The sequence below is a fragment of the Leptidea sinapis genome, chromosome 17 (assembly GCF_905404315.1).
Source record: "Leptidea sinapis chromosome 17, ilLepSina1.1, whole genome shotgun sequence".
Taxonomy (NCBI): Eukaryota; Metazoa; Arthropoda; class Insecta; order Lepidoptera; family Pieridae; genus Leptidea; species Leptidea sinapis.
Window position 1 is genome coordinate 8,899,406 of NC_066281.1, and position 26,162 is coordinate 8,925,567.

At 36.0% G+C, this 26,162-nt stretch overlaps 1 protein-coding gene across 2 annotated transcripts in view; it reads left to right on the forward strand.

Annotated features, from left to right (window-relative positions):
• Window positions 1-26,162, forward strand: part of LOC126968950 (T-box transcription factor TBX20-like) — a 118,547-nt gene that overhangs the window by 62,382 nt on the left and 30,003 nt on the right. For both annotated transcript variants that reach the window (XM_050814190.1, XM_050814191.1), the window contains exon 4: window positions 6,205-6,478. In XM_050814190.1, coding sequence (XP_050670147.1) covers window positions 6,205-6,478 — 274 coding nt within the window. The remainder of the gene's footprint in view (window positions 1-6,204; window positions 6,479-26,162) is intronic.

A 26,162-nucleotide genomic window follows, 5' to 3' on the forward strand; every position in this document is an offset into this window, starting at 1 on the left:
TCAGGTACAATCATTTGAATATTATAAGTGTAAATGGTCACTCGTAAACAGTAGTATCTGCTATCGAGTTGCGTGCGAGTTCTCCAACTGATGACATTTCATGTTAACCAGTCACGCTTCTAATAATTATAATAGCCGATGTTACTTCACTGTGTCATCGTTGATGGGGCTTTGACTAATAAAACAAATGGAGACGACAGTGGTAAGAGTTACATTATTTTTGAAGTTATACTTCTTAGGCGCGTTATGAAAAAAATATGAGAGTGAAATTTTAAGATGCGCGCGCATCACTATACTCGTAACACAAAAGTACCAGGTTGAACTTGGTTCCTAAAATTTTCTGACGTTTGCGTCATTCGTCATTTTTTTTTGGTTTCTTCGACCATTATAAGGACAGGCAAAGGGTTCAAGCCCATACAGTCGTATTGGAACGAAGTTCCTTACGGCAGGCTTGGAGGGGGTAGGGATTTTGCTGCGCGACCGAACTGAAAAAAATGTGATAGTAAAACCGTAAGAAAAAATCCGTGGAAAAAAGTGCGTGGAATAAAACCGTTAAATGAGACGTGCGCAGGCGCGACAGTCGCATACACAAGCGAGTAGTGTATAATACCTAATTGAGCACGATTTTTTTTGCAATTTGTGTCGATTCTACATTAGAAGAAGGAACTTCGTTCCTACCTGGTGTCCCACGACACCACATCATTTTTTTATTCATTATTTAATAATTAATTCTCAAAGCCATCTTTGCAGGATTTTTACAAAATTGTTCTTTCTAAAAACATAGAATTGCACGAGTAATAAATCATTTTAATGATTTTTGCTTAGTTAGGCCAAAATCGAAATATAACTTCTTGCTAAAAGTAGACACATTTTCGGATAGAATAAATTTCTTTTGTGTTTGACCAGTACCTCTCATGGACTGTGCATACTGTTTTTTTATGGAAGAAGAATCTAAAATGAGCGAGAGCGAGATGTGTCAACTGATATTAAGTGACCACCTTTACTCATATTGTCTTGCAACACCCGAAAAATCACAGGAGCGTTGCCAGCCTTTACAAAAAGCATACGGGTTTTTTTTAAAGGTCGTATCGTCCTGGAAGTACCGCACATGAAAGCTCATTGTATAATGATGAATATTATTATAATTTATAAACTTCTAATCTTCTTATTTATAGAATTGAAATTTGGAACGTGTTTAGAAACTTTACTGATTTCCCGCCATTTGTCTTCTTTTTTTCAAAGTTGATATTATGTAACACTAATGAAACGGGGTATTAAAGGAAAGATAATTGCAGTGATTGCTTAGCATATAGCATTCCTGTAACTCCTATTAAAGTGAGACTTTATTGTCTTGAGCTTTTTGGCACGGCGTCTCCTAGGCGTTAAATACTCAAAGACCCACTGTTGAAATTACTCCCGATATACCTTCAAGTCCTGTATTGATTGTTATTCATGAAGCGTATGTTGAACACGGTGCTCTTAATGGCTGTCTTTTGTCAGTGTCGCCAATTCAATGGAAACAAAGTTAAGCAACTGTTTATATAAACATGTTATTTTATCCCATAATTATTACAATGTTCGAGACTTGTTTTAAAAGTATTTTTTTAAGAAAATAAGGGATGAGACGAGCAGGACGTTCAGCTGTTGGTAATTGATACGCACTGTCGCTCAAGATTCCTTGAAAAACCCCAATAATTCTGAGCGGCACTACAACTGCGCTTATCACCTTGAGATATGAGTTGTCAAGTCTCATTTGCCCAGTAATTTCACTAGCTACGGCACCCTTCAGACCGAAACACAGCAATGCTTACACATTACTGCTACATGGCAGAAATAGGTGCCGTTGTGGTACCCATAATCTTGCTGGCATCCTGTGCAAGGGAGCCAGGTGGTGGTGGTGATGGTGCTTACTACCACACGCTCATCCATATCAAATGAAATTACAATTACTTTTGCCATATGAATCCTCTTAACTAAAGAAACGGCTGAGTTAAACGATTATTTACCAATAAAGAGAAACGGCTTACCCCATTTTAAAATATTCTGTCGAATGTGCGCCAATTTCGCGCCTTCCAACGGAAGTGGCTCGCCATAATTGGCAACAATTTAAACAACACAATTCGTATTTTCTTAATGTCACATTGTGGTTTCTGCTTGTATTATTCGCTTTCAAATACAAACACAATAATTAATTTCCATTTGTTTATTTCAATGCTTATTGAATGCAATTATTATTCATATTTATGTAACTTGTTGGCCGTTAACGTAATTATTAATCATGGAGTTTTTAACTGCAGTAATTATTAACCAAGTGTTACACTCGAATGATTTTTATTAACTTCATTTTATTGTGTGTGTCGATTATCTTGATCAACCATTTGCCAATTACCTACCTATAAGTGGGAGGCTCCTTTAATCAGAATGCCGGCTATATTATGGGTACCACAACTGCACCTATTTCTGCCGTGAAACAGTAAAAGTACTAGCGCATTTGTAGCTTGTTGCCGTTCACAAATTTTGGGTTATAATTTACATGATGCAATATGATTTGGTATGTTTGTAATAATGCTTTTATGTAATTTAGCAAGTTGAATCCTCATTTGCTATAACAATTATTACAACTGATATGCCGAATGGTTAGTGACCCTGAATACTAAGCTAGGGGTCCCGGGTTCGAATCCCGGTAAGTGCGTAGGTAATCATTTATATGATGAATATGGATGTATGTTTCCGAGTCATGGATGTTTATTTGTTCTTATGTATGTTTAAGTAAGAATTAAATATATCGTTGTCTTGTACCCATAGTACAGGCTATGCCTAGTTTGGGGCAAGATAATTTGTGTAAAAGTGAGTCAATATTATTAAAAAAAATAATATTACAAATTTATTCGGTATAAATTAATGTCACTATTACGAATTAGCACAGTCTATTCTTAAACCACGGCGGTCGCGACGAGAGTCGCGACGAGCCCATACAGTCGATTTGGTCATTCCGTCTCGTATCGCAACGTTAACTTGTAATATACTGTCTTGCCTAGCGTCTACAATAGGTACCGTCGAAGGTGAACTACAGATCATGATTTGAACTAGTCCATCTACTAGTCGACGAAAGCAAATGAACAGTCTAGTTTCGTTCACACTAAATACGTCGACGACCCATCACTAGCCGCTAAGTTAATATCAATATAAAGATCGAGTTCATATTATATCTATTGTGTTAATGAACAGTCACATGACGCAACCTATTTGAGTTTCAAATTCAACCTTAGCGAATCAAAGCGAGCTGGCATTCCGGTTTTATGTCACCAACTAATAGTTTCAACTTATAGTGTGTTCCTAGACAACAAACTCTTGATTTGTGTTTTCACTCATAGAAACTTATAATAGCTGATATAAAGACGAAAGAAAATGCCCTCATGATACAAACATTTTGCTAACTGAGTTTTTCAAAAGAGTAATAACCATTGAACTGTGACAAGTAACATTTAAAGTAGTTCTATACAAAATACAGGCAATGTACAAAAAAGAGGATACAAAAGTACGTATAATAGATAAAGAAACTAGGAGCTTACAAAATTACATTATAGGAAATACGAACGTAATAATGACTCAATTAATTGCTTCCTAAAGGCTAATAATACCGTAATAAACAGTGCGTAAGAAACAATGTTGCATTATTTTCTTAAATAACATCTTAATTCGATGACGAGGTTGAAACAAAGCGCAGTAATTAAAAATAATGTAGTAATGTTAATGTATTTACTTGTTACGTGGTCATTGTAGAATGCGTTCTGTTTTATCGTGATTAAGTTCCTGCGTAGAATCGCGATCGATCTGCTGATCTTGATGGATGAACCTCATTAGGCAACCGCGTTGGGTGGCGAGCATAGCTCACTAAACCACGACAACTCCTTAACGACGTTCTCTCACAAGCGCGCATGACAACGTATTGTCGGAGCCGACGAGAGATCGACAACGATACAGATCACCATTCAAAATACTCCATTATATGATTTATTTATGGCTCCGGTTCAAGCTATACCAACAATACAGCGTGCCTTATCGACGCGTTAAGCTTTGCCTGTGAGCGTTTTATAGCTCTCTCGCATTTATTATTACATTTATTGGAAGGTTGACACAGCATCCAAGTTTATGGTATATATTTCTTTCTTTCTCTTCGATTTTTATGATGTACTCACGGTTTTATTGTTTTATTAACTGAAATAAATTCTGTAATAGATCGATTCGATAATTCAAACATCTGTTAGCCCCTGTTAGCCGAGGAACAAATTACTTGACGTTATCTTATCTATGATTGCTTGTTTAACCTTCAAAATTACGAGAGCACCGTTTAGAATAAAAAATTGTCGGAAAGCGGCACGGGAAGAGCGGCATGATGTTATCGTCATGGAGCTACAGGAAGCGGTCCGTCCTATTTAGGGGTGCATTAAAATCGAATACATCATATTTGTTTGATTTCCTAGATCGCGTTTTAACCTGTAATTATACAAGTCACCGGCCGTGGCCGGATCTCGGGTTTTCGTTGAGATGCATTAATCATTTTTTTGTTAGCGAATATATTACTTAACTAAAAACTAAAGTGATTATTTAGCATTGAACGCAATGACGAAGGTAGATTTTATGCGCTTAATAAAGTGGCAGGAATCGTTAATGTTATTACGCGTTTTGGTACCTTTGCGGTTCTACTGTATTTGTATAACATATTTAAAGTTTAACTAACGTTAAAACAATGTTTACGTTATAATTGACAGAGAATAGAGATTCTACATGCTGATATGCTCATTGCGACACGTGTGATGTATCACCAATAGCATTCGATGATACGTATTCTTGATGATTTGTAATGAAATGGTATATATAATAATAATATAACTAAAAACCTCTTTTTACCTGATAGAGCTTTTTTTACCTCAACATTGCCATAGTATCAGTACAAAGTAGCACTTTGTATGATCCACAATGAAACAACGTCACCAATAAAAATAGAAACAAGTCCTAGAAGAGATCCTTGGGGAACATTATAAAATGTAATTTAATACTTGGAAGTAGGAGTACCCATTTGGTGATGACCCTTATGCGACCAATCACTTAAGTAGGTTTGACTTGCTCTGCAAGATAATAGTGGATTAGATATGCTATAGCTGAAAATTTAAAAATAAAGAGTAAAATATGATCGATTTTATCAAATGCGCTACCCAAATCTATGAAAATTACATCAGCTTGCATTTCTTGTTGACTGAGAAATGCAAGTTATATGCAAGTTATATATTATATTAAGTCATAAGTAAAGTTGTTGCCCTTGTACCAAAGCGCGGGAGTTATGTTGTGATATATTTCTTTGGGGTGATGATCCTATATGTATCAAGAATGACGTTCCTCGTAGACGAATGTTCCCAACGTTCCCGTAAATAATGATTGACTTTATCAAATGCACTACCAAAATCTCTGTTAATTAAGCCATCTTGCTATTCTTATTTGCATCAAGAATGTCGTTCCTCGCAGACGAATGTTCCCGACGGTCCGCGTGTCATAGGATATAGTCTATAGTTGAAAAGCTAAAAATAAAGTACAAATTATGATCGACTTTATCAAAAGAACTACCAAAATCTCTGTTAACTAAGCCACCTTGCTATTCCCACCTGTATCTCGAATGTCGTTCTCAGACGCATGTTCCCGACGGTGCGCGTGTCGTTCGCGTACTTTATCAAATGCACTACCAATATCGCCACCTCGCTACTCCCACCTGTATCTCCACTGTCGTTCTCAGACGCATGTTCCCGACGGTGCGCGTGTTGTTCGCGTACTTTATCAAATGCACTACCAATATCGCCACCTCGCTACTCCCACCTGTATCTCGACTTTCGTTCTCAGACGCATGTTCCCGACGGTCCGCGTGTTGTTCGCGTACTTTATCAAATGCACTACCAATATCGCCACCTCGCTACTCCCACCTGTATCTCGACTGTCGTTCTCAAACGCATGTTCCCGACAGTGCGCGTGTTGTTCGCGTACTTTATCAAATGCACTACCAATATCGCCACCTCGCTACTCCCACCTGTATCTCGACTGTCGTTCTCAGACGCATGTTCCCGACGGTGCGCGTGTTGTTCGCGTACTTTATCAAATGCACTACCAATATCGCCACCTCGCTACTCCCACCTGTATCACGAATGTCGTTCTCAGACGCATGTTCCCGACGGTGCGCGTTTCGTTCGCGGGCTGCCGCTCGGAGGCGCGCTACGCGGTGCTCCTGGACGTGGTGCCGGTGGACGGCAAGCGCTACCGCTACGCGTACCACCGCTCCTCGTGGCTCGTGGCCGGCAAGGCGGACCCGCCCGCCCCCGCGCGGCTCTACCCGCACCCCGACTCGCCCTTCTCCGGGGACCAGCTGCGTAAGCAGGTCGTCTCCTTCGAGAAGGTCAAGCTCACCAACAACGAGATGGACAAGAACGGACAGGTTAGTTACAGTTTTTATTTATTTTGTATTTTGTTATGGAAAAGGAGAACAAACGAGCGTACGGGTTACCTGGTGTTAAGTGATCGGCGCCACCCACATTCTCTTGCAACTGCAGTGGAATCACAGGAGCGTTGCCGGCCTTTAAGGAAGGTGAACGCGCTTTTTTTGAAGGTACCCATGTCGTATCGTCCCGGAAACACCGCACAAGGAAGCTCATTCCACAGCTTAGTAGTACGAGGAAGAAAGCTCCGTGAAAACCGCACTGTGGAGGACCGCCACACATCCGGAGGTCGAATCCGGCGGCAAGAATCAAGTGAAACAGTTTTCGGAAGACTCTCCGTGACAAATGTGATAGGAGACACACAATCAAGCGATGAATATATAATGAATATCACAATATATATTTTTCTCATAACAAAAAAAAACATGACATCCTCATCAAACCATAATCTACGTTCAATAAATTTTTAGCTTTCGAACTCATCCTTTAAAGTAGATAGTATAATGTATTCCTCATTTTTCTGATTAAATTCAGATACACTTCTAGTACATTAAAATCCTTAAAAAGCATCGTGTTATGTTTTTTAATCGCGCCACGAGTCGGGGCAAAAACACGACCTCAAAGTGGTTCCATGAAATGTCACGTGTGTGGCAATTTTATAGAATTATGGTTAAAATTGCCGGTGTATGCGACACCTCTGGCATCGTGGACAATGTAATGAGTGCATCGAACAAATTGGTAGCACATGTCGCTCTACGACATACGGCTAACTCACGGCCACTACAGCTGCCGGTGTGTGATGCAAATGTCACAACCAACCACTCTAGCTAGGCCTTTGATCACACTCACAATCTTTCAGATTCGAGTTTGCTTTTCGCTGGCTTATAGCACTAGGTTCATTACACTTATCGACAAGCCGATGCGATGCTATCGTTTGTACAACTTAAGTGATTTGTAAGTCAAACTGACATGTTTTTGGTTAAATAGTTTGATAATGTGATAAACAGACAGTAACACGGAAAGCGACCGTAATTATTTCAAAATGCACTAATACTTCAATTCTTACTTAATTCTTTCGCAGCCATTTGTATAATACGTCAAAATTAGTTCTCTGGACGCTCGCGTGTGGCGCTTCAGATAGGCACCACAAATTTGCTGACAAACATATGGAACAGTCTGTCCAGTGGTATTTATTTATACAGGTCAGTGATCCGAACCCAAAATTAATTTGGCATTTTTCTGCGGAAATCCTATCGAATAAAATAACTCAATAGAGATGTAATTTAATACCCTCTTATGCATATCTTATACCTTTAATATTAATAAAATACTATTATTTCTATATGCTACCTATTGATAGGTTTGAGGTAGACTAAGACCCCCTTTTCAGCAAACGGGTTAATAATAATTTACAATCAAACTAAATGAAAACTCCTAGAAAACCAGTTCATAAACTATAGTAACATCATCCACGTAAACAAAAATGTTCATAAAATAAAAACTACTAGACCAAACTATGTCAAATTTGGTATGGGACCAAATGGAAAACATTCCGCAGCAAAATTAAAGAGAATCACAAAAATCGAATCATAAATCTCAGCGTGATTGGTGTACATACATAAAAAAATACCATTCAAATTGAGAACTTAATATAACTTAATTAAGTTTCAATAAAACACATCATATTTCACATCTACACGAGGCATCTTCTGGAGCTGTTGCCTCGCCAAACGCTAGCACAAGCTCTCGACTTATTTATAACATTTTAAATTAACATTAGCTTCATATTTTATCTGACTATCTCATGGACTCTTTCATTTTCTTTCTTTGTACGAGTAATAACCTAGTAGTGAAGTAAACTTTAATTACTCGAAACATAAAACATAAGGGCAGTGAAATGTAACGAAAAGGGCGTGGTTCCGTGATAGATGGAGTTCTTCTGACGAAAAACGAAACTAGCCCTAATTAGCCCTCAAGTTGATATCCATCGTAGCGTACATACAATATAACAAATTAAATTTACTTAATTGAAATACCAGAGCTTTGTACAATGAGTTATAAACAAATTAAAAACTTACGTGAACACACCAATGGGAACTATTAAAATTCAAATATGAATTCTTTGTTTCTGTTTACGAATCTTAATTTGAACGGTGTACGTTAAGTTTACGAATTTATTTGAGAACGCGTAATTAGCAATAAATTATAAAACCCGGAACTGGCATGGGCCGTTTGGTAATTTACAACAATGCATTGACCACAAACTGAATGTTGGCATGCGGTCTTATTTTTATAATTATTTAAGAAAACAGTGTAAATTTATGATAAATGCAATGCAACCTTAGATCAAACAACAAAGCATACAAGATTTTATTAACGATACGTCACTTGTACGGTTGGTTGAATGCGAAAGATCGTGGGTTCGAATCCCGCATCGTTAATAAAATGTTGTTTTCAGTTTTATTTCTGTAATTAATCCCAGAAGTGAGGGTTATCACTTTAATACATAACAAATTATTTCGCTTAGCCAGAGCAACATCTCAAGACAATTTAATAATATGCAAATATTGGGGTTGAGCAGGTTATCAACTGTAAAGTAGATCCTGTAGATGAAGCCACAATCTGTAAGACATAGCTTATCACGCACACTAAACTAATATTCCTGGCTTGTTTTTATCGGTTGTCTAACAGCAAGAGACTATCTAAACCTATAAATTATCTTAGAATGACATTTCTTTAGAAAAACTAAGTAAAGTTATACGCCTGCCCATTACAGTGATTGAACCCCATATTCTGAGTGGCTCGCAACTGTGCTCGCCACTTCGAGATTTAGAATGTTGTTTCATTAGCCTGCTATTTCACTAGGTAAGATGACCTTTACACCGAAACACAATAATATAATGTATATGTTTATTTAAAGAAATGAGTGTTCTTTAGAACACACGGCGGAAGTAAAACAATATATCAATTCATAAAATTGTTCAATAACGAATTCACCGCTCGCGTAACAGCATTCTTCCATAACACTCTCGTCATATATTCACCACCTTACTCCACAAGTCAAGAAATCACCGTTCGCGTAACGCTAGCGTTCGTTCATAACACTGTCGTCACTCACACTTAAAAAGAGAAATAATTTTGAAATAAGCTTAGATTTTATGGCGATATAGAGCTCAATATCTCAGTCGACAAAAAGACGTGTTTTCTTAGTTATTTCAAACAATAATTTATTAGAATTTAATTTACTTTAATAAATTGAAATCCACAATTTTAATCAAACATATTATTGTATAAACGAGTATTATGAAAACATAATGGTAATATAACCTCAAATGCTGCCACTTATATTCTGTATGAATATTTAAATTTAATTAATTTTCCTGCTACTCGACGAATAGTCATAGTAAGGCTTCATAATTATTAATGATTTTATGTTAATTTGTTGGTTTATGGCACTGTAGACGCGTATCAGTTAATGACGGATTAATGACATGTTTTTAATGATTTATGAGAGCCTTTTTTATTTTGTTGCGTAATTCACGTTTTTCAATTATTTCGTGGTAGCTAATTATGATTCCGACCGGCATAAAAAGTACAACATGCGTCATCATAATTTCAAATTCGTCTTTTCTATTTTTTTTTTATGGAATAGGAGGACAAACGAGCGTACGTCACCTGTTGTTAAGTGATCACCGCCGCCCACAATCTCTTGCAAAACCAGAGGAATCACAGGAGCGTTGACGGCCCTTAAAGGAAGGTGTAAGCACTTTTTTTGAAGGTACCCATGTCGTATCGTCCCGGAAACATCGCAAAAGGAAGCTCATTCCATAGCTTTGTAGTAAGTGGAAGAAAGCTCCTTGAAAACCGCACTGTGGAGGACCGCCACACATCCAGATGGTGAGGATGATATCCTAACTTGGCGTGTCTTGCGAAGGTGGGTGGTTCTATTATCAAACCGCGTTTTCTCTCTGTTATATTTATATTTTTTTTTTTCCACTAAGAGGCAAATGAACGCATGAAAAACAGCTACTTGTAAAGCCGTTTATTTTAAAGTTGCCTGGTCATAAAATTAGCTTATTTATTTATTTAATGCATCACAAAATCCACATAACTTAAGTTAGGTTATAATAATACTATTGTAGAACTAACATCTAATAATGGATTTACAAGATTTATAATAAGACGTGGTAGGTATTTGTGCGTGTGTTGTTTTGTGTGTGTGTGTGTGTGTGTGGGCAACACTCGCTCCAAGCATTCTGTGGATTTAGAAAGGTTATGAGTATCTGGTAGGAGCTGAGCATATTTATGCAAACCGTGCACGAAATGGGTTAAAAAGTCTATTCGCGGAAACAACCGCCTTCCCTTCTCATCAAACCATATTAGATATAGTTAATAGAAAACGAAATCTGTACATATGAGAACAGTTACATATTTATTCCTCGCAAAAGGAGTAAATCTGTAGATACTAATCCAAAGCTGTGTTGTTAATAAACACGAAGTAAAGTTATTCCAAATTTATTACATGACAGGCATAAGTAATTTTAATCTTGGAGTAACTTTATATCGCGTTTATTGAGAACACTATCCCGAAATATCACCAAAAAAGCGCATAGTTAAAACTATTTCTTAACGGTTTGTATAAAGCTTTTATTTTTACAAAAAAATATTATATGTCTACAGAGTATGAGAAAAAAAAAATTTTTTCTTTACATTCCTATCTTTAATAGACATTGCGAAAAAAAAATCAGCAAAGTACCCCCTAACTCTTACAGTTGGAGCCATGCTAATGGTTCAATCTAGATAAAAATTGTATGAGAAATTATTAACTGTTCACCAATACTATTTGTAAAGAAAATGGTATTATGTTTGTAATAAATCAAAAACGCTTCTAATTCTGAATTAAAACTATGGCGATCTTGTGCGAGAGAAGTAACCGAGGCCTAGACCGAGCCTACTCAAGGCCGTTGGTTCGGTTCCCAGCCTTAATAAGACAGAATAGGTTTAGGTTTAGATTTTTTTTAATGAAAATAAGGGACGAGACGAGCAGGACGTTCACCTGATGGTAATTGATGCGCCCTGCTCATTACAATGCAGTGCCGCTCAGGATTCTTGAAAAACTCCTAAAATTCTGAGCAGCACTACAACTGCGCTTGTCACCTTGAGACATAATATGTTTAGTCTCATTCGCCCAGTAATTTCACTAGCTACGGTGCCCTTCAGACCTACAGTAATGCTTACACATTACTGCTTCACGGCAAAAATAGGCGCCGTTGTGGTACCCATAATCTAGCCGGCATTCTGTGCAAAGGAGCCTAACACTAGTGATATAGGTGGTTTATAAATATCAGCTCAATCCTCCAAGGACTCGTAAACCTTCTATCATAATAACAATAATTTAAAAATACCGTCAAAAACTTAAATGTGAGCTAAAACTAATGACGTAAGCTGCAGTAATATACACTGTTTATATTTTCACGTCATTAACTTCCACAGATACAAAGTGTACGAAAGCGGAGACAGGTGATTTCTGTATGCAAACATAAAATGTGTTTTATAAATTATAACATTATGGCGTGAGGTGGAACCCCGCTGGGCAACAGTCGATATCCCTACATCAATTAAGTGTTCTTAGCAGCAACCAAACTACTTTATTTGACTGTAAATCATCGCTTGCTTTTAACGTTTGTTATTAAACATAATATCTTATCAATACAGATTTAAGGCGATTTATATACGATCACAAATATCGTCACCTTTCATTATTATAACACTAGAAATAAGGGATTGCTTGTAACTAATTCTGGTAGGCTTCATAAGATACATAATAGCTTTAAGGGTAAATGTATGTGTACACTTTTATAACAATGTCCCAGCATTCAGTTCTGTTCAGGCATTAATTATAAATAAAATTAAATGTTTTATAAATGTCCTACTACTCCACAGATTAATATCTAAGTGATCGAACAGCCTGGGACTAGATTATGATTATTCTAAAGCAATAGCAATGACAGTACAATGTCGTATATTTTATTAAAACGAGCGGAGAAAAAAAATGCTGGGAGAGTTTCTTGCGCCGCTTTTTCTCTCTCAGAGCGCCATTATCAAGTCTATGATTCAGTGTCAATAAATTTTGAGAAAATTAATGTATTTTATAACTTTTTAACTCTTAAATGTAAAAGATAGGAAGTATGCAAACATTAAAATTTCTGCAACATATTTATATAAGTATTTATTAAATTGGAGAAATATAGATGTGGAAATAAATTTGAGAGAAGTTAGTTGTATTTAAATCTTTGAGAACCAGATTAAATTCGATAGTACCTTTATTAAAATACATAAATAAGTTTAAGTTCAAGTATTGTTTTAAAGATTACTGTAAATTATTTTGACAAAAGATTTGATTTTGTAAACGTACAACTATTAATAAATAATTAAGTAAGTTATATTAGGTTTATGGTTTTAAATATTGATTGAAAAAACTAACATTCTCATCTCGTCGAAGATAAACTTTAGTTTATAGATCGGCTTGATTCTTTGGCGTTGTGTAGAGATGTGGGTTCTCTCTACATCTTCTACCGCATTTATTAAGGGGAGTATTCAGTGGAGTTGTTTGGGTTGATATTAGCAGCGAAATTCAATAACCGGATATCACGTCAAAATGCTAAATTCCACCCCCATTATGTTGACATCTGGCATTCTACAATCGCGCGTTTTGCAAGAAGTTTCTTGCCTCGCACAGACACTTTTTTATCAGACGAGCAGGACGTTCAGCTGATGGTAATGGATACGCCCTGCCCATTACAATGCAGTGCCGCTCAGGATTCTTGAAACACTCTAAAAATTCTGAGCGGCACTACAACACCTTGAGACATAAGATGTTACGTCTCATTTGCCCAGTAATTTCACTAGCTACAGCGCCTTTCAGGCCGAAATACAGTAATGCTTACATTACTGCTTCACGGCAGAAATACGGCGCCGTTCTGGTACCCATAATCTAGCCGGCATCCTGTGCAAAGGAGCCTCGAACTGGAGATGTTTAAACTTTGTGGAATCAATTATCGGCTGCTGTATTCCCGAACCAATACGATTAAGGGCGACCTACTTAAGAACACGGCACCTTAAAGGCTGGCAACGCATCTCTTGACGCCTGTTGTTTCGGATGTCCAAGGGCGGTTGTCTCAACACTAACTATTACGCGAGGTTCTTGCCCTTTGCCCCCACTTATATAAAAAAGTTAATATATATTTAGCCGTAACATACCAATGAAATCATTCTATATGTCCGAAATTTTATGTTTACTTTAAAGTGTTGCGTTAAATTGAAGTACCTACATATGTTTACAAAATGAAATATCTCTTTCAGTTTCATTCAAAATCCATAGATAACCGATGTTAACATTTTCCATAGAACCCCCTCTCCTCCTGAAGAATTAATATTGGGCTAAACTCTCCTCTTGTTAGAACATTCTTTTACTTTCCACAACTCATTTTGAAAAACATAGTCGATTTTATATCCACGCTGATATAGTCCAATTTTGTCTTATCTGCTATTTAACATTGCAATAAAATCCATATATTTATCACAAATTATAAGACCTATTACTTTAAACATACTTGCGTGTTCAAAATAGGTCACTTAATATAAATGAAAGTCAAAAGTTTGATTATATATTCCGTCTGTCTGTCATAATTCAGAGTTATAAAATGATATAGATGACATGTTATAAGTGAGCAGGCGGTAGGGCCATGCGAGCCTCCATAAATCATAACCAACTAATCAACAGGTGCAAAGAATCAAAGCTGTTTAATTATTTCAACCTGAACTATAACAAATAAATCAATTATAAGTACTTCGGGCTATTAACAAACTTAATTAAGTGCTACCTTTAAGTTTTATTGTTTTTTAATCATAAGTCCGCGTCTTTGAATTTATTTAAATTAAATAAAAAAATATTTCGGCTATGTCGGTTACTTTGTTTGCGAAACTGAAGTGGCAGTGGGCAGGGCACATAGTTCGACGGACACGTTTTGAAATACATATATGTGGGAATGTCCGGGTTATGCATAATAATAATAACATAAATAAATCAATATATAAATTTTAGGCACATATTGAATAATCAAAATTGGTCAAGCATTTTTACGCATTCATATAACGTACATAACAGAACTAAATTATTGTTTGAAATTAAAAAAAATATAATATTCTTCATTTAATGCCCTTAAGAAGTGTTTAATTCACAATTCCAGAAGTAAGAGAAATAATATTTATAAAAGGTAAAAAATAAACTAATAAGTACTTTATTATTACTACTAACTTAATTATTTTTATAAATAAAACTTAAATTACCGTAACTAGTAATTTGTCGTTCGACAAAGTCTTCCACTTCATTCGGTCTCCAGCTACTCTCATTCAGTCTGGTCCTGCTATCCTTTTAAGACCGTCCTCCCACCTTCTAATCTTCGTCTCTTGGATACCATTCTGTACCGGTATTTGTTCATTTCTGATTATTTTCCTCAGGTTGTGTCCAGACCATATTCACTTTAGCTTTTGACACATCTTGTGTGCGGTTTTGAATTTTGTCTGACTCTTAATGTTCTCTAACTTTAAACTCCAATTACGGTCCTTTTTATGGAATTCTGGTAGTTAAATCGTTTTGGTAGTTTCTGTTTCGATAAAATCCCTTCACGCGGTACGCCTCAGATCGGCGTGATTTTGGGGTCATCAGCGTTCTGCCAATGCGTAGTGTTTTACGTGTATTAATAGATTGGTTATAATTAGGATGATTTGAAAGAATGTATCAGAAAGCTATTGAAACAAGCTATAAGACCATGCAAATTAAACTATCTTATAAACAAAATAAGGGTAAAAACTTGGTGAGGTAGTAGGGCGTTTGGTATATCTGAAACATCTAGTACCCTGGGGCACTGCTTTCGGAAGGTTATATTATACAGAAATATATCTTCTTCTTCTTTTTCAACCTTAATCTACCCAATGCTGAGTAAGGGTGTCTTCCATTTTAAACCATTTTGTGCAGTCCAGAGTTTTCCGCATCCAGTCCTTCCCAGCCGCTCGCATCAAGTCGTCCGTCCATCTTGCTGGCTGTCTCCCAACATTCCTGAACCCCTTTCGTGGTCTCCACTCCAACAACTTTTTACCCCATCTTCCATCGGACCTACGAAAAATATGGCCCACCCACTTCCACTTCCTAAAGGTTATGGTTTTTGCTTAATACCTTTTATTTTCCTTGAAGTATTTAGTTTGACTCATGCCTTGTAAAAGCAATACAAAATGACTTATGATGTAAGCACTCGCTAACATCAAATTATGAGTACTTAAAGAATTAACGAGTTACTTGGTCGTAACATTGATGAGTAATAAGTAAGTAATATAATATTTGAGGAACAAGACTATAGCAATGATTCACCATAGAGTGGTGTCTAATAACGCATAATATGCATCAAGCTAAAATTCTAGGCGATATAGACTGAGTGGAGTATACTTATTTGTGTCCATTCTGTTTTATGACATTGCTAAAACTGTACACTTAGCGCAAGTTTCTGTAATCTTAAGCAATACCTAAGTTATAGAGATACAGATTTGAAAGCATTTTATTGCCATGAGTTAGCTTAAGTAGGATTTTTAAATTTTTCTGAAGTTACACGTCATGTAGAGCGTTTGGGAAAAAAATATAGGAAACATTAGCATGTAATCCTTTTTTTTTAATGAAGAGCAGGACAAACAGCGTAAGGGTCAATTGGTGTTAAGTGATCACCTCCGCCCATATTCTCTTCAAACACTAGAGTAATCACAGGAGCGTGGCCGGCCTTTATGAAGAATTAATAACACAAGACACACGTGTCGTATCATCCCGGAAACAGTATATGCTGACCTCAAATTCTTTCTCTATATATGCATAATGAAAATTCGCCCTACGAAGCGGGCGGGAATTTGAAAATGGTCTTTGTTTGAGGCTCTTTCACGCCTACACCACTGATCGTATCGACATGAAACTACCACCATTCGATGCGAAATTTATCCTAGATTTACTACAATTTCATCATTCCTTCATTTATTTATTTCCTTTTAAAATTCGTCCAGCGAAGCGGGCGGGAACAGCTAGTTTAAAATTGAAAAACAAATATTGTGTTCTTTACACAATATTTGTTTGTTTGTTTATAAGACGTAGGTGCATTTGTTTACGATGCAATCTGTAGTCACCTATTCGGCTTGCTACGTTCAATAAACCCACTACTTTATGAAGGTCAAGAGGAAAATCATTGTCTTTTAAGTTCGCAACTAACAGCTCGGTCACAAATCACTCCGACCTGGTAATTACCGCCAATAGAATTTGTTCCTAAGCAAACACAACCGCTTCAGAAATCGCGTATGTATTTTTACGAGCCGAGGTAATTACCTCGCCGATTGCCCGCATTGAATGTTGGACGATGTTATGGCGTATTGTCCTATCTTGTTTATTGCAAACGACTTATCACACTCAATCAATATTTATATATAGTACTTGCGTTAGATTTTATTTTAGCTCTCGATATTTTTTTTATGAAAACGGAATGAGACGAGCAGGACTTTCAGCTGAAGTTAGTTAATAAGTTTAAAATAAAAGTTAAAAAAGTTTAAAATTTAAGTTTAAAATTAGTTAGTAATTCTTTTGTTGGGCGATGTATATGCTTCTACAATATGATCCCAGAAAATGTACAAAACAAATGTGTTACGAAATTTGAAAGAATTGTTAAAAAACGTTTGTGTGTTAAAGGTTATTATAGCATAAACGATTTTCTTAATGACACCACGAATTGGGAATAAAGCAAACACCCTCAGGCTCTTTAATTATAAATGTTTATTGTAGGATATCACATTGTAATCCATATTTTATATTAAAAAAAAAGCCCGCTGAGTTTCTTGCGCCCATTCTTCTCAGGTCTGAGGCAGTCTTTTTTGAATGGGTGGTAGTTTTTGACGTCCGATAAGTGATTTTAAATCCTATTTTGAATACAAATATTTGAATTTGAATTTGAATGATGCATATCGCACCCTAATGAGATTACCTAGGTACTGAGCGCGACCAGCATGTTTGCAGACGACGCGGATGGCATTAATGATTTCTTCGCAATTATTAAATTAATGATAGCATCCTTTTGGTCGAGTATACGCTCCTCTAGCAACAAAATTATTTCTACTTTGTCTGAATACTTAAACAATCCTATTCTTAAATATTATATCAGTGAGAGGCGCCTTTGCACAGGATGCCGGCTAGATTATGGGTACCACAACGGCGCCTATTTCTGCCGTGAAGCAGTAATCTGTAAGCATTACTGTGTTGCGGTCTGAAGGGCGCCGTAGCTAGTGAAATTACTGGGCAAAGGAGACTTATTATCTTGTCTCAAGGTGACGAGCGCAGTTGTAGTGCCGCTCAGAATTTTTAGGGTTTCAAGAATCCTGAGCGGCACTGCATTGTAATGGGCAGGACGTATCAATTACCAACAGCTAAACGTCCTGCTCGTCTTGTCCGCTATTTTCATAAAAAAAAATATTGGTTCTATGTGCATGCATTATAGTAACTACCATAAATAGCTGTAGGTATCGAATGTTTTTTTTTCTTAATTTAATTTCAAATTAAAATCTTAATATTCATAAATAATTGAAATTCTTAATAATTTTGACTGATTGTAATTGTGATTTTGTAAAATTATGCAATATGGATGTGTGTCTGAAATAGACATTTATTATTTTTATTATTATTATTACAATGCAGTGCCGCTCAGAATTCTTGAAAAGCCCAAAAATTCTGAGCGGCACTACAATTGTGTTCGTCACCATATGACATATCAAATCAAATCAAAATCAGTTTATTCAAGTAGGTCACGAAAATGACACTTATGAATGTCAAAAAAAAATCTTATTGAATCTACCGCTACTTCGTAAAGGGTTGAGCTAATGAGAAGAAGTAGCAAGAAACTCATTGCCACTCTTTTATATCAAGATTTACAGATCATTTCAATTACAATATAATATGTAAAATGTAAAATGATGCATAAGATGTTAAGTCTCATTTGCCCAGTAATTAGCTACGGCGCCCTTCAGACCGAAACACAGTAATGTTTAAACATTACTGCATCACGGCAGAAATAGCTAGGAATGCGGTTTTTGAGCTCGGTATTGTATGCAAATAGTCTCTGCAAATAGTCTCTGCAAATACTCGGGCAGCACATTTAGCAGAGTTATGGCTTCCGAGCGAGGTTATGACATTATGTCACTGATAAGGAGGACAGTATTAATCAAATAATGTAATGATATGAGATCGCAAGCAAAATAGCGGGTTTTGGATCAATAATTATGCTGAGATCTATAGAGCCTTAGACTTTACGTAAAACTTAGCTGATTGTGATAAAACTCGAACTTGACTTTTGCATTGGTCTGTCTTAGCTTAAGTTAGGATATCATCCCCACCATCTGGATGTGTGGCGGTCCTCCACAGTGTGGTTTTCAAGGAGCTTTCTTCCACGTACTACAAAGCTGTGGAATGAACTTCCTTCTGCGGTGTTTCCGGGACGATACGCCATGGGTACCTTCAAAAAAAGCGCGTAGTCATTCCTTAAAGGCCGGCAACGCTCCTGTGATTTCTCTGGTGTTGCAAGGGATTGTGGGCGGCGGTGATCACTTAGCAACAGGTGACCCGTACGCTAGTTTGTCCTCCTATTCCATAAAAAAAACCTCAGAATAATATCATCTGTCAAATGACTATGAAAAGAAACAATTTGTTATGTTTTTAAAGTTATAACCCTTACTGCTAGGATTAATACATAAATAAAATTTGAAAATAAAATCTTATGAACGATGCGATGCTGTCCTCCTCTTCAATAAAAAAAGATATATCACACATTTCTTTGAATACATTACTGCATTTATTCTACATATCACATTTTACTTCATATTTGTAAAAAAATATTGAAGTAGGCGTTACTTTGCGAAAATCCATAATTATAGACTCAAGATCTTGAGTCTCGTGCCAGATTTTGGCGAGACAACACGTCCTGAGGATGCCTCGTGTAGAGGCGATACACGTGTCGAATTGTTTAAAAACAAATATTGGCGGAATTAACACTAAAGAAAACTTAAATCATTTGTATTCATATTTGTAAATAGTTATTTGAAAAAATATTAAAATACATACTGTTCAATTAAGTCATAGAATAATGATAATTAATACAATATTTTTCAATAAATGAACCGTCTAACGTCTATTCAAATAAGCATACGATAAGCACCTTGACATTAAAAATCAATTCGATAAATATTATTTCCATCATCCTATATTATTTACATGTTAAATATGACTATTTTTAATAAATGCCTTGATTATACAGATTTAAGGGCATCTATTCAATGACGTTCTAAACATATAGACAAATCAAGTCATATAAAAACAATGCCAAAGTATGGAACATGCCACAAATTACACCATATTTCAATCACCATGCATTGCCACATTTACTATAGTAGTTTAAAAAATTCTTGGTCAATAAGCAGCAATGTAAAACACTTGTTAAATAAACATCGAATAAAATCGATGAACACTAATGAATGTATAGGTGCTGTATATAAGGACAAGATTAAAGATATTTTAATACGTCGTATATCATGGTATAAGATTTCTGTTGACTTGGCCTCGTTGTAGAGCCGAGACGTGCCAAGTACTAACTATTTGTCCTATACTTTTATTAGTATTTCCCTTAGCATAGTCTTCTGGTTTTACTTAACCTAATCATTGTAATAAATAAACTCCCTATTTTTGGCACCAAAATCAAATCAAATTAATTATACCAGATAATCCTTTTCCTTCGCTTTCTATTAACATCAGCTGTAAACAATATGTTATGTTTTTAAAGTGATAACCCTCACTTCTAGGATTAATACACAAATAAAATTTGAAAAACAAAATTGTATGAACGATGCGGGATTCGAACCCACGACCTCCGGCGTTCCGTGCCGGTGCTCTAACCATCTGATCTAACCGTTCTAGTACCGCCTCGTTATAAAATTCTGTTTGCTTTGATCAACTCTCATCCCGAATCCCGCATCGTTCATAAAATTTTGTTTTTCAAATTTTATTTGAACATCAGCTGTGTCTAATTATGTCACGAAATTTTCACACACTTTGAGAGAGAAGAATAATTAAACATTCATATAGACCCACCATATAGCCCCGTTAGTTAGTGACCCTCTCTACTGAGATTGAGGTCCCAGGTTCGAATCTCGGTAGGTGCAAACGTTTGTATGATACGTACTTCTGTCCGAGTACGGGACGCTTATACATATTATATTTATGAATGTTTTATTCTTATTATTATTTTATGCACTATAGAGACCTAACACCCATACGTATGGGTGTGAGACGTGGTCACTAAGCCCATCTCCCATCAACTTCAGGTTTTCGTTATCCGATGCCTTCGAATGTACTAGTACAACTTGATATTTGTTCTCGGCTGTGAAACAATTTCATTTTAACAACAGGGAGCATATTTTACGAAATAATTCTTGATGTTATGAAATATTATTGACATATTCATAAAAAACATGATTTTATTTATTATGTACAGAACAACGTCTGTCGGGTTAGCTAGTTAATGTATAATTTTATGTGGCCTGCGAAGAACCAGTCATAAACCATGCATCATTATCTTCTTTACTATAGTAAGTCTTCTTTGCCAAAGAATCTTTAATATTTTTCTTAAATTTGTGCTCAATAAGTCCTAGTATACTGTTTGGTATTTATTAGTTATAATGTCATGTAACTCATTTTAAGTATATTTAAGTATCACTGTCTGAATAATATCTCGACAGTTAATTTGAAAGTGCGTCAAATATTATTTATACAACCAACACTGTACTTTCTGTGATTAAGAACAGAACAAATAATGTATTTTGTCGCAGCGTACAAACCTGTCGCAATTGTCGACCGTCTGTGCAGCGCCTTAGATCACCCGCTGTTAATTACAACATTAGACCGCTCAGCTGTGTAGTAGACTGCATCATATTATTGGCTATTTTAAATAAATATCACATGAAATTATTAATAATAAACACATTAGTTGATCCGACTCTCGTCGCCTCGTCGCCTACGCTCTCGCGTTCTGTTGACGTGTTATGAAGTGTCTGCATATGCGCAGTGTTTGCATATATGAATCCATTAATATTACACTTTAACTGACAGTTTGATAAAAATACGACCACTTTATGGGCATTTGTATTCCGTGGTATATATAACGCACAGTTTAACGAATCGATTCCATTTCTTTTAGTAGTTGTCATGATAAGAACTAGAAATGAGCTGAAGGAAAGGTGAAGGTAGAATTCGAATGCTGGTAGGTTGACATTTATGTGACGAATTTCTTGGATAATTGAGTGAAGCGAATCGAAGCTGAGTGGAGCTCCCACCGGGTGACTCCAATTGATTTCTGTGTTAAATTGTTTCTCGGCCATTTCTGGACTGATTTAAAAAAAAAATTTCTATAAAGCTTTCGAAATTTTGTAGGTTATTGTCGAGATAGAATTTTGAATTTCGACTTGATTCAATTATTACCTATAATTAAAAACAAACATGATTTACAGATTATTCTAAACTAGCGGACCCGACAGACGTTGTTCTGTACACTCGAGTTAAATTTGAAAAGTCGGTCCAGAATGCGTCTGATCGCTGCTAAATTCAAAGTAGGTACTATTAAATCTGTAATATCTTCGAAAATATTCATTTAAATCATACTCTGTGAAGGACCATATAGATCTATATTAAATATTAAACCCTCTAAATGTGTTACGAAATTTAAAAGAATTGCTAAAAAACGTTTATGTGGGAAAGGTTACTATAGCATAAACGTTTTTCTTAATGACACTACGGACTGGGAATAAAGCAAACACCATCAGGCTCTTTAATAATAAATATTTATTGTACTTTATCACATTGTAATCCATATTTTTATATTTAAAAAAAGCCCGCTGAGTTTCTTGCGCCCATTCTTCTCAGGTCTGAGGCAGTCTCTTTTGAATGGGTGGTATTTTTTGACGTTCAATAAGTGATTTTGAATCCTATTTTGAATAAAAATATTTGAATTAGAATTAATGCTGTATTGGTTAAAATCGCTTCGAAAATTAGCCACTATATGTCGTAAAAAGTAAATGACAAAAAATGTTATTGTGGGATATCCGTAAGAGATAGACCTATACCATAGCGGGTTTTCTGTAGACCTTTTCAATGTGTACAATACTTAGTACATTATTTTTTTAAATCTCGTAGGGTTCAGACTTCGTTTGCAATGTAAGCGGAAAAAATTTAATTATTTACGACATCACATTAAAAACCTCAAAATTAACAGTATTTATCCATTATTCAATGGATATTATTATACATATAAACCTTCCTCTTCAATCACTCTATCTATTAAAAGAACCGCATCAAAATCTGTTGCGTAGCTTCAGATTTAAGCATACATAGGGATATAGGGACAGAGAAAGCGACTTTGTTTTATACTATTTAAAATTTATATTTATTTAAAAATTGAGCCGATTTTCGAATGTTCATGATCTATAAGCATCAGTATTTGTACACAGTCTAAGTTTACCTCGCTCATAGATAAAGCCACAATCTGAGAGATTCATTAGATATACCAAGATTTACGACCCATGCGTACTCGAACTATTGACTGAGCATTCGGACGGAACGCGAGAGTTCGCAAGTTCGAGTTCCGCATCGTTCACAAATTTGTATAACCCTATCGAAGTAAAGAGATTATCCTTTTCCGACACAAATAAGTTGATAAAGAGGTAGTAAAGTGTGCGGTAGGTATCTGGCAGGTTTGCAGAGACAAACATTTACAAATGAGCCAATTTATCGGGCAGAGGCGACGCGAGGCGACAATCCGACGTAATCCGAGGTCTCGCGTGCTAATCGAAATATCGACAAGGCTTACACACACGATGTACAGTATTTTGAACAGTCACTGCCAAGCGTTGAAGCTTTCTGAACAGCACGAGGCTTTGCCGCTCATTTGTAAAGTATTTATCTTTATTATAAAATGGTACTATGCCATATCTATACATATAATATAATTCATATAAGCTCAAGATGGTCATATAAGCATTGAGAAAATTTGAAAAACAAAGTTTTATGAACGATGCGGGAATCGAACCCACGACCTCCGGCGTTCCGTGCCGGTGCTCTTACCAACTGAGCTAACCGTTCCAGTACCGCCTCGCTATAGAATTCTGTTTGCTTTGTTCAACTCACAGGTTGTGGCTTCATCTACAGGATCTACTTTACAGTTGATAACCTGCTCAACCTCAATATTTACATATTAGAAAATTGACTTGAGATGTCGCTCTTGTAAATCTAAACAATATGTTATGTTTTTAAAGCGATAACCCCCACTTCTACGATTAATACACAAATAAAATTTGAAAAAAATAATTTTATGTTTCCCGCATCGTTCATAAAATTTTGTTTTTTAAATTTTATTTGTGTTTTAATCCTAGAAGTGAGGGTTATCACTTTAAAAACATAACATATTGCTTATATTACAAGGACTCTTTCTGTAATTCTTTATTAATAAGGGATGTATGCTTAGTTAAAAAAATTAAGAAAAATAAAACATAAGGAGTTAGCTTCTAACTTGACGGACTTTTATATAAAAAAAAAAATATCGTGTTCCCTATGAATCATTTAAGGTCCATTGTTGCTGGTGAATAAGATACCTAAATATTTATTTATTTTATTTATTTATTTATCACACACATAGCAACTATCATTACAGGTATTACCTAATGCGACAGTAACACACAGACAAGAATAGCAAACAACAAACAAATCAAACTAAAACATACGATCAACCATTACATTACAAATAATATATCACACCAGAAAATAGAAAAAACTTAAACATACTACTATTTACCATAACATACTACATATAACAATACCCTTGCGAGTTCACTCCACGTACACTCAAAAATGTCCACTTTGTTGTGGAGTTCATTTATATGGCGAAGGGCTCTAGTTAAACGCGACTTTGCCAACATATTTGTTCTCGTCATCGGAATGGATAGTAGTGGCGGATGGAGACGCCTCCACACGTACCGGTCCGGCGCACGAAGACTCAAGCAGCACAGAACTCCTGGGTTGTGCTCTTTCCCGCGCAACAACTTCACCACATATGCTGCTAGAAAAAAATCCCTACGGACGCTCAACTCAGTATATGTGGCTGTTTAGCGATATGAAGCAGTCATATTATTTATTCAGCACTTGGGTATTTAGAAACACTTGCAATACGGGTCAAAAGTTGTAATAGTTATTTATGAAACTAGTAATGATAATAGTATCACATGAGTGTTTTAATACCTAATTATCAATAGTTGCATACAAGACTTTATCTACACCCAGAATATGAATCCTCTAAAAGATTCTGAAACAGTTAGCTTACTGTTAACATTAAAACAGCCAGTCCTAGTAGTAACCTAATATCATCCATTATTGATTATATACAAATAAACTAAGTATTAATGAAAGAATTATTTATTTTAGTAGTCATTTACATTTTGTATAGTGCAATAATTAAAATTCATTTGAATATTATGTTCTTTGGAAATAAATCGCTCATTTTTTGTAAACAACACAATAAAAACATCGAAGAAAAATGGCGGGAATTCGAATGAAATACTTTTTTTTACGGCGCGCGACGATCTAGTGGTGTGGAAAGCGCGTAAACCAAAATGTTCTTTTTTTGAAATTCATACAGATGCCTTGCATCGAGCAATAAGAATGTGGCTGTCTGTTAAAACTCTTTGAGCATGAAGGGAATGAAAAAAAAATAGGACTGTTGTTATGAAATTAAGTACAACATTACAACACTCTTTTGGGTGATGTAATGGTTATTAGAACATTGGGTGTTTTAATGTTGGCAATAAGCTAACTGTTTCAGAATCTTGAATGGAGGATTTATAGCATGGGTGTAGATAAACAACTTTACTTATTATGTTATTGTGACAGTATGTATTTCTCTTTGTGTTTCACTAACGGCCGTTCCCAATATACTATCTATAGATAGAGATAAATTACTACCTTCTATTGTCAGTAAATAGCTGTCCATAATCTGAAGCTGTCATATACCCGGTAAGTCATTCTTATCGCCTTATATTGGGACGAGTCAATTGCAATTTCCATACAAACTTCTATCGCTGGTAAAGTATACGTCCTCCCATTGACGGAGAGCATGTACGGATAAGATGAGGTTACCGTGGATAAGTTTACTGGGACAGCAAAGTCAACGATAGTTATGATTTTTATCTCAGGTAGGCCACAACCGGAGATTGACTGAATATTGGGAAAGGCCGTAAGCAACCACACGCTTTTGTCATTCACGTAATTGTAACATTATATGGTGAGGTCAAAACGGCCATAATACCGAGCTGCTAGTAACATAATTACATTCATAAGACGTGCGCTTCATACAACGGTCGGGAGCACACTGTCCCCCTCCGGCCGCCATATTGCCCCTCCCCAAACCCCTCCCAACGCCCTCCACCGCAAATACCACTCATACTACTTCGCCACCACGCGATAAATAATCTTAACTCAGAGATATTAAAGATTAATATCGCACGCTTGTTAACGAA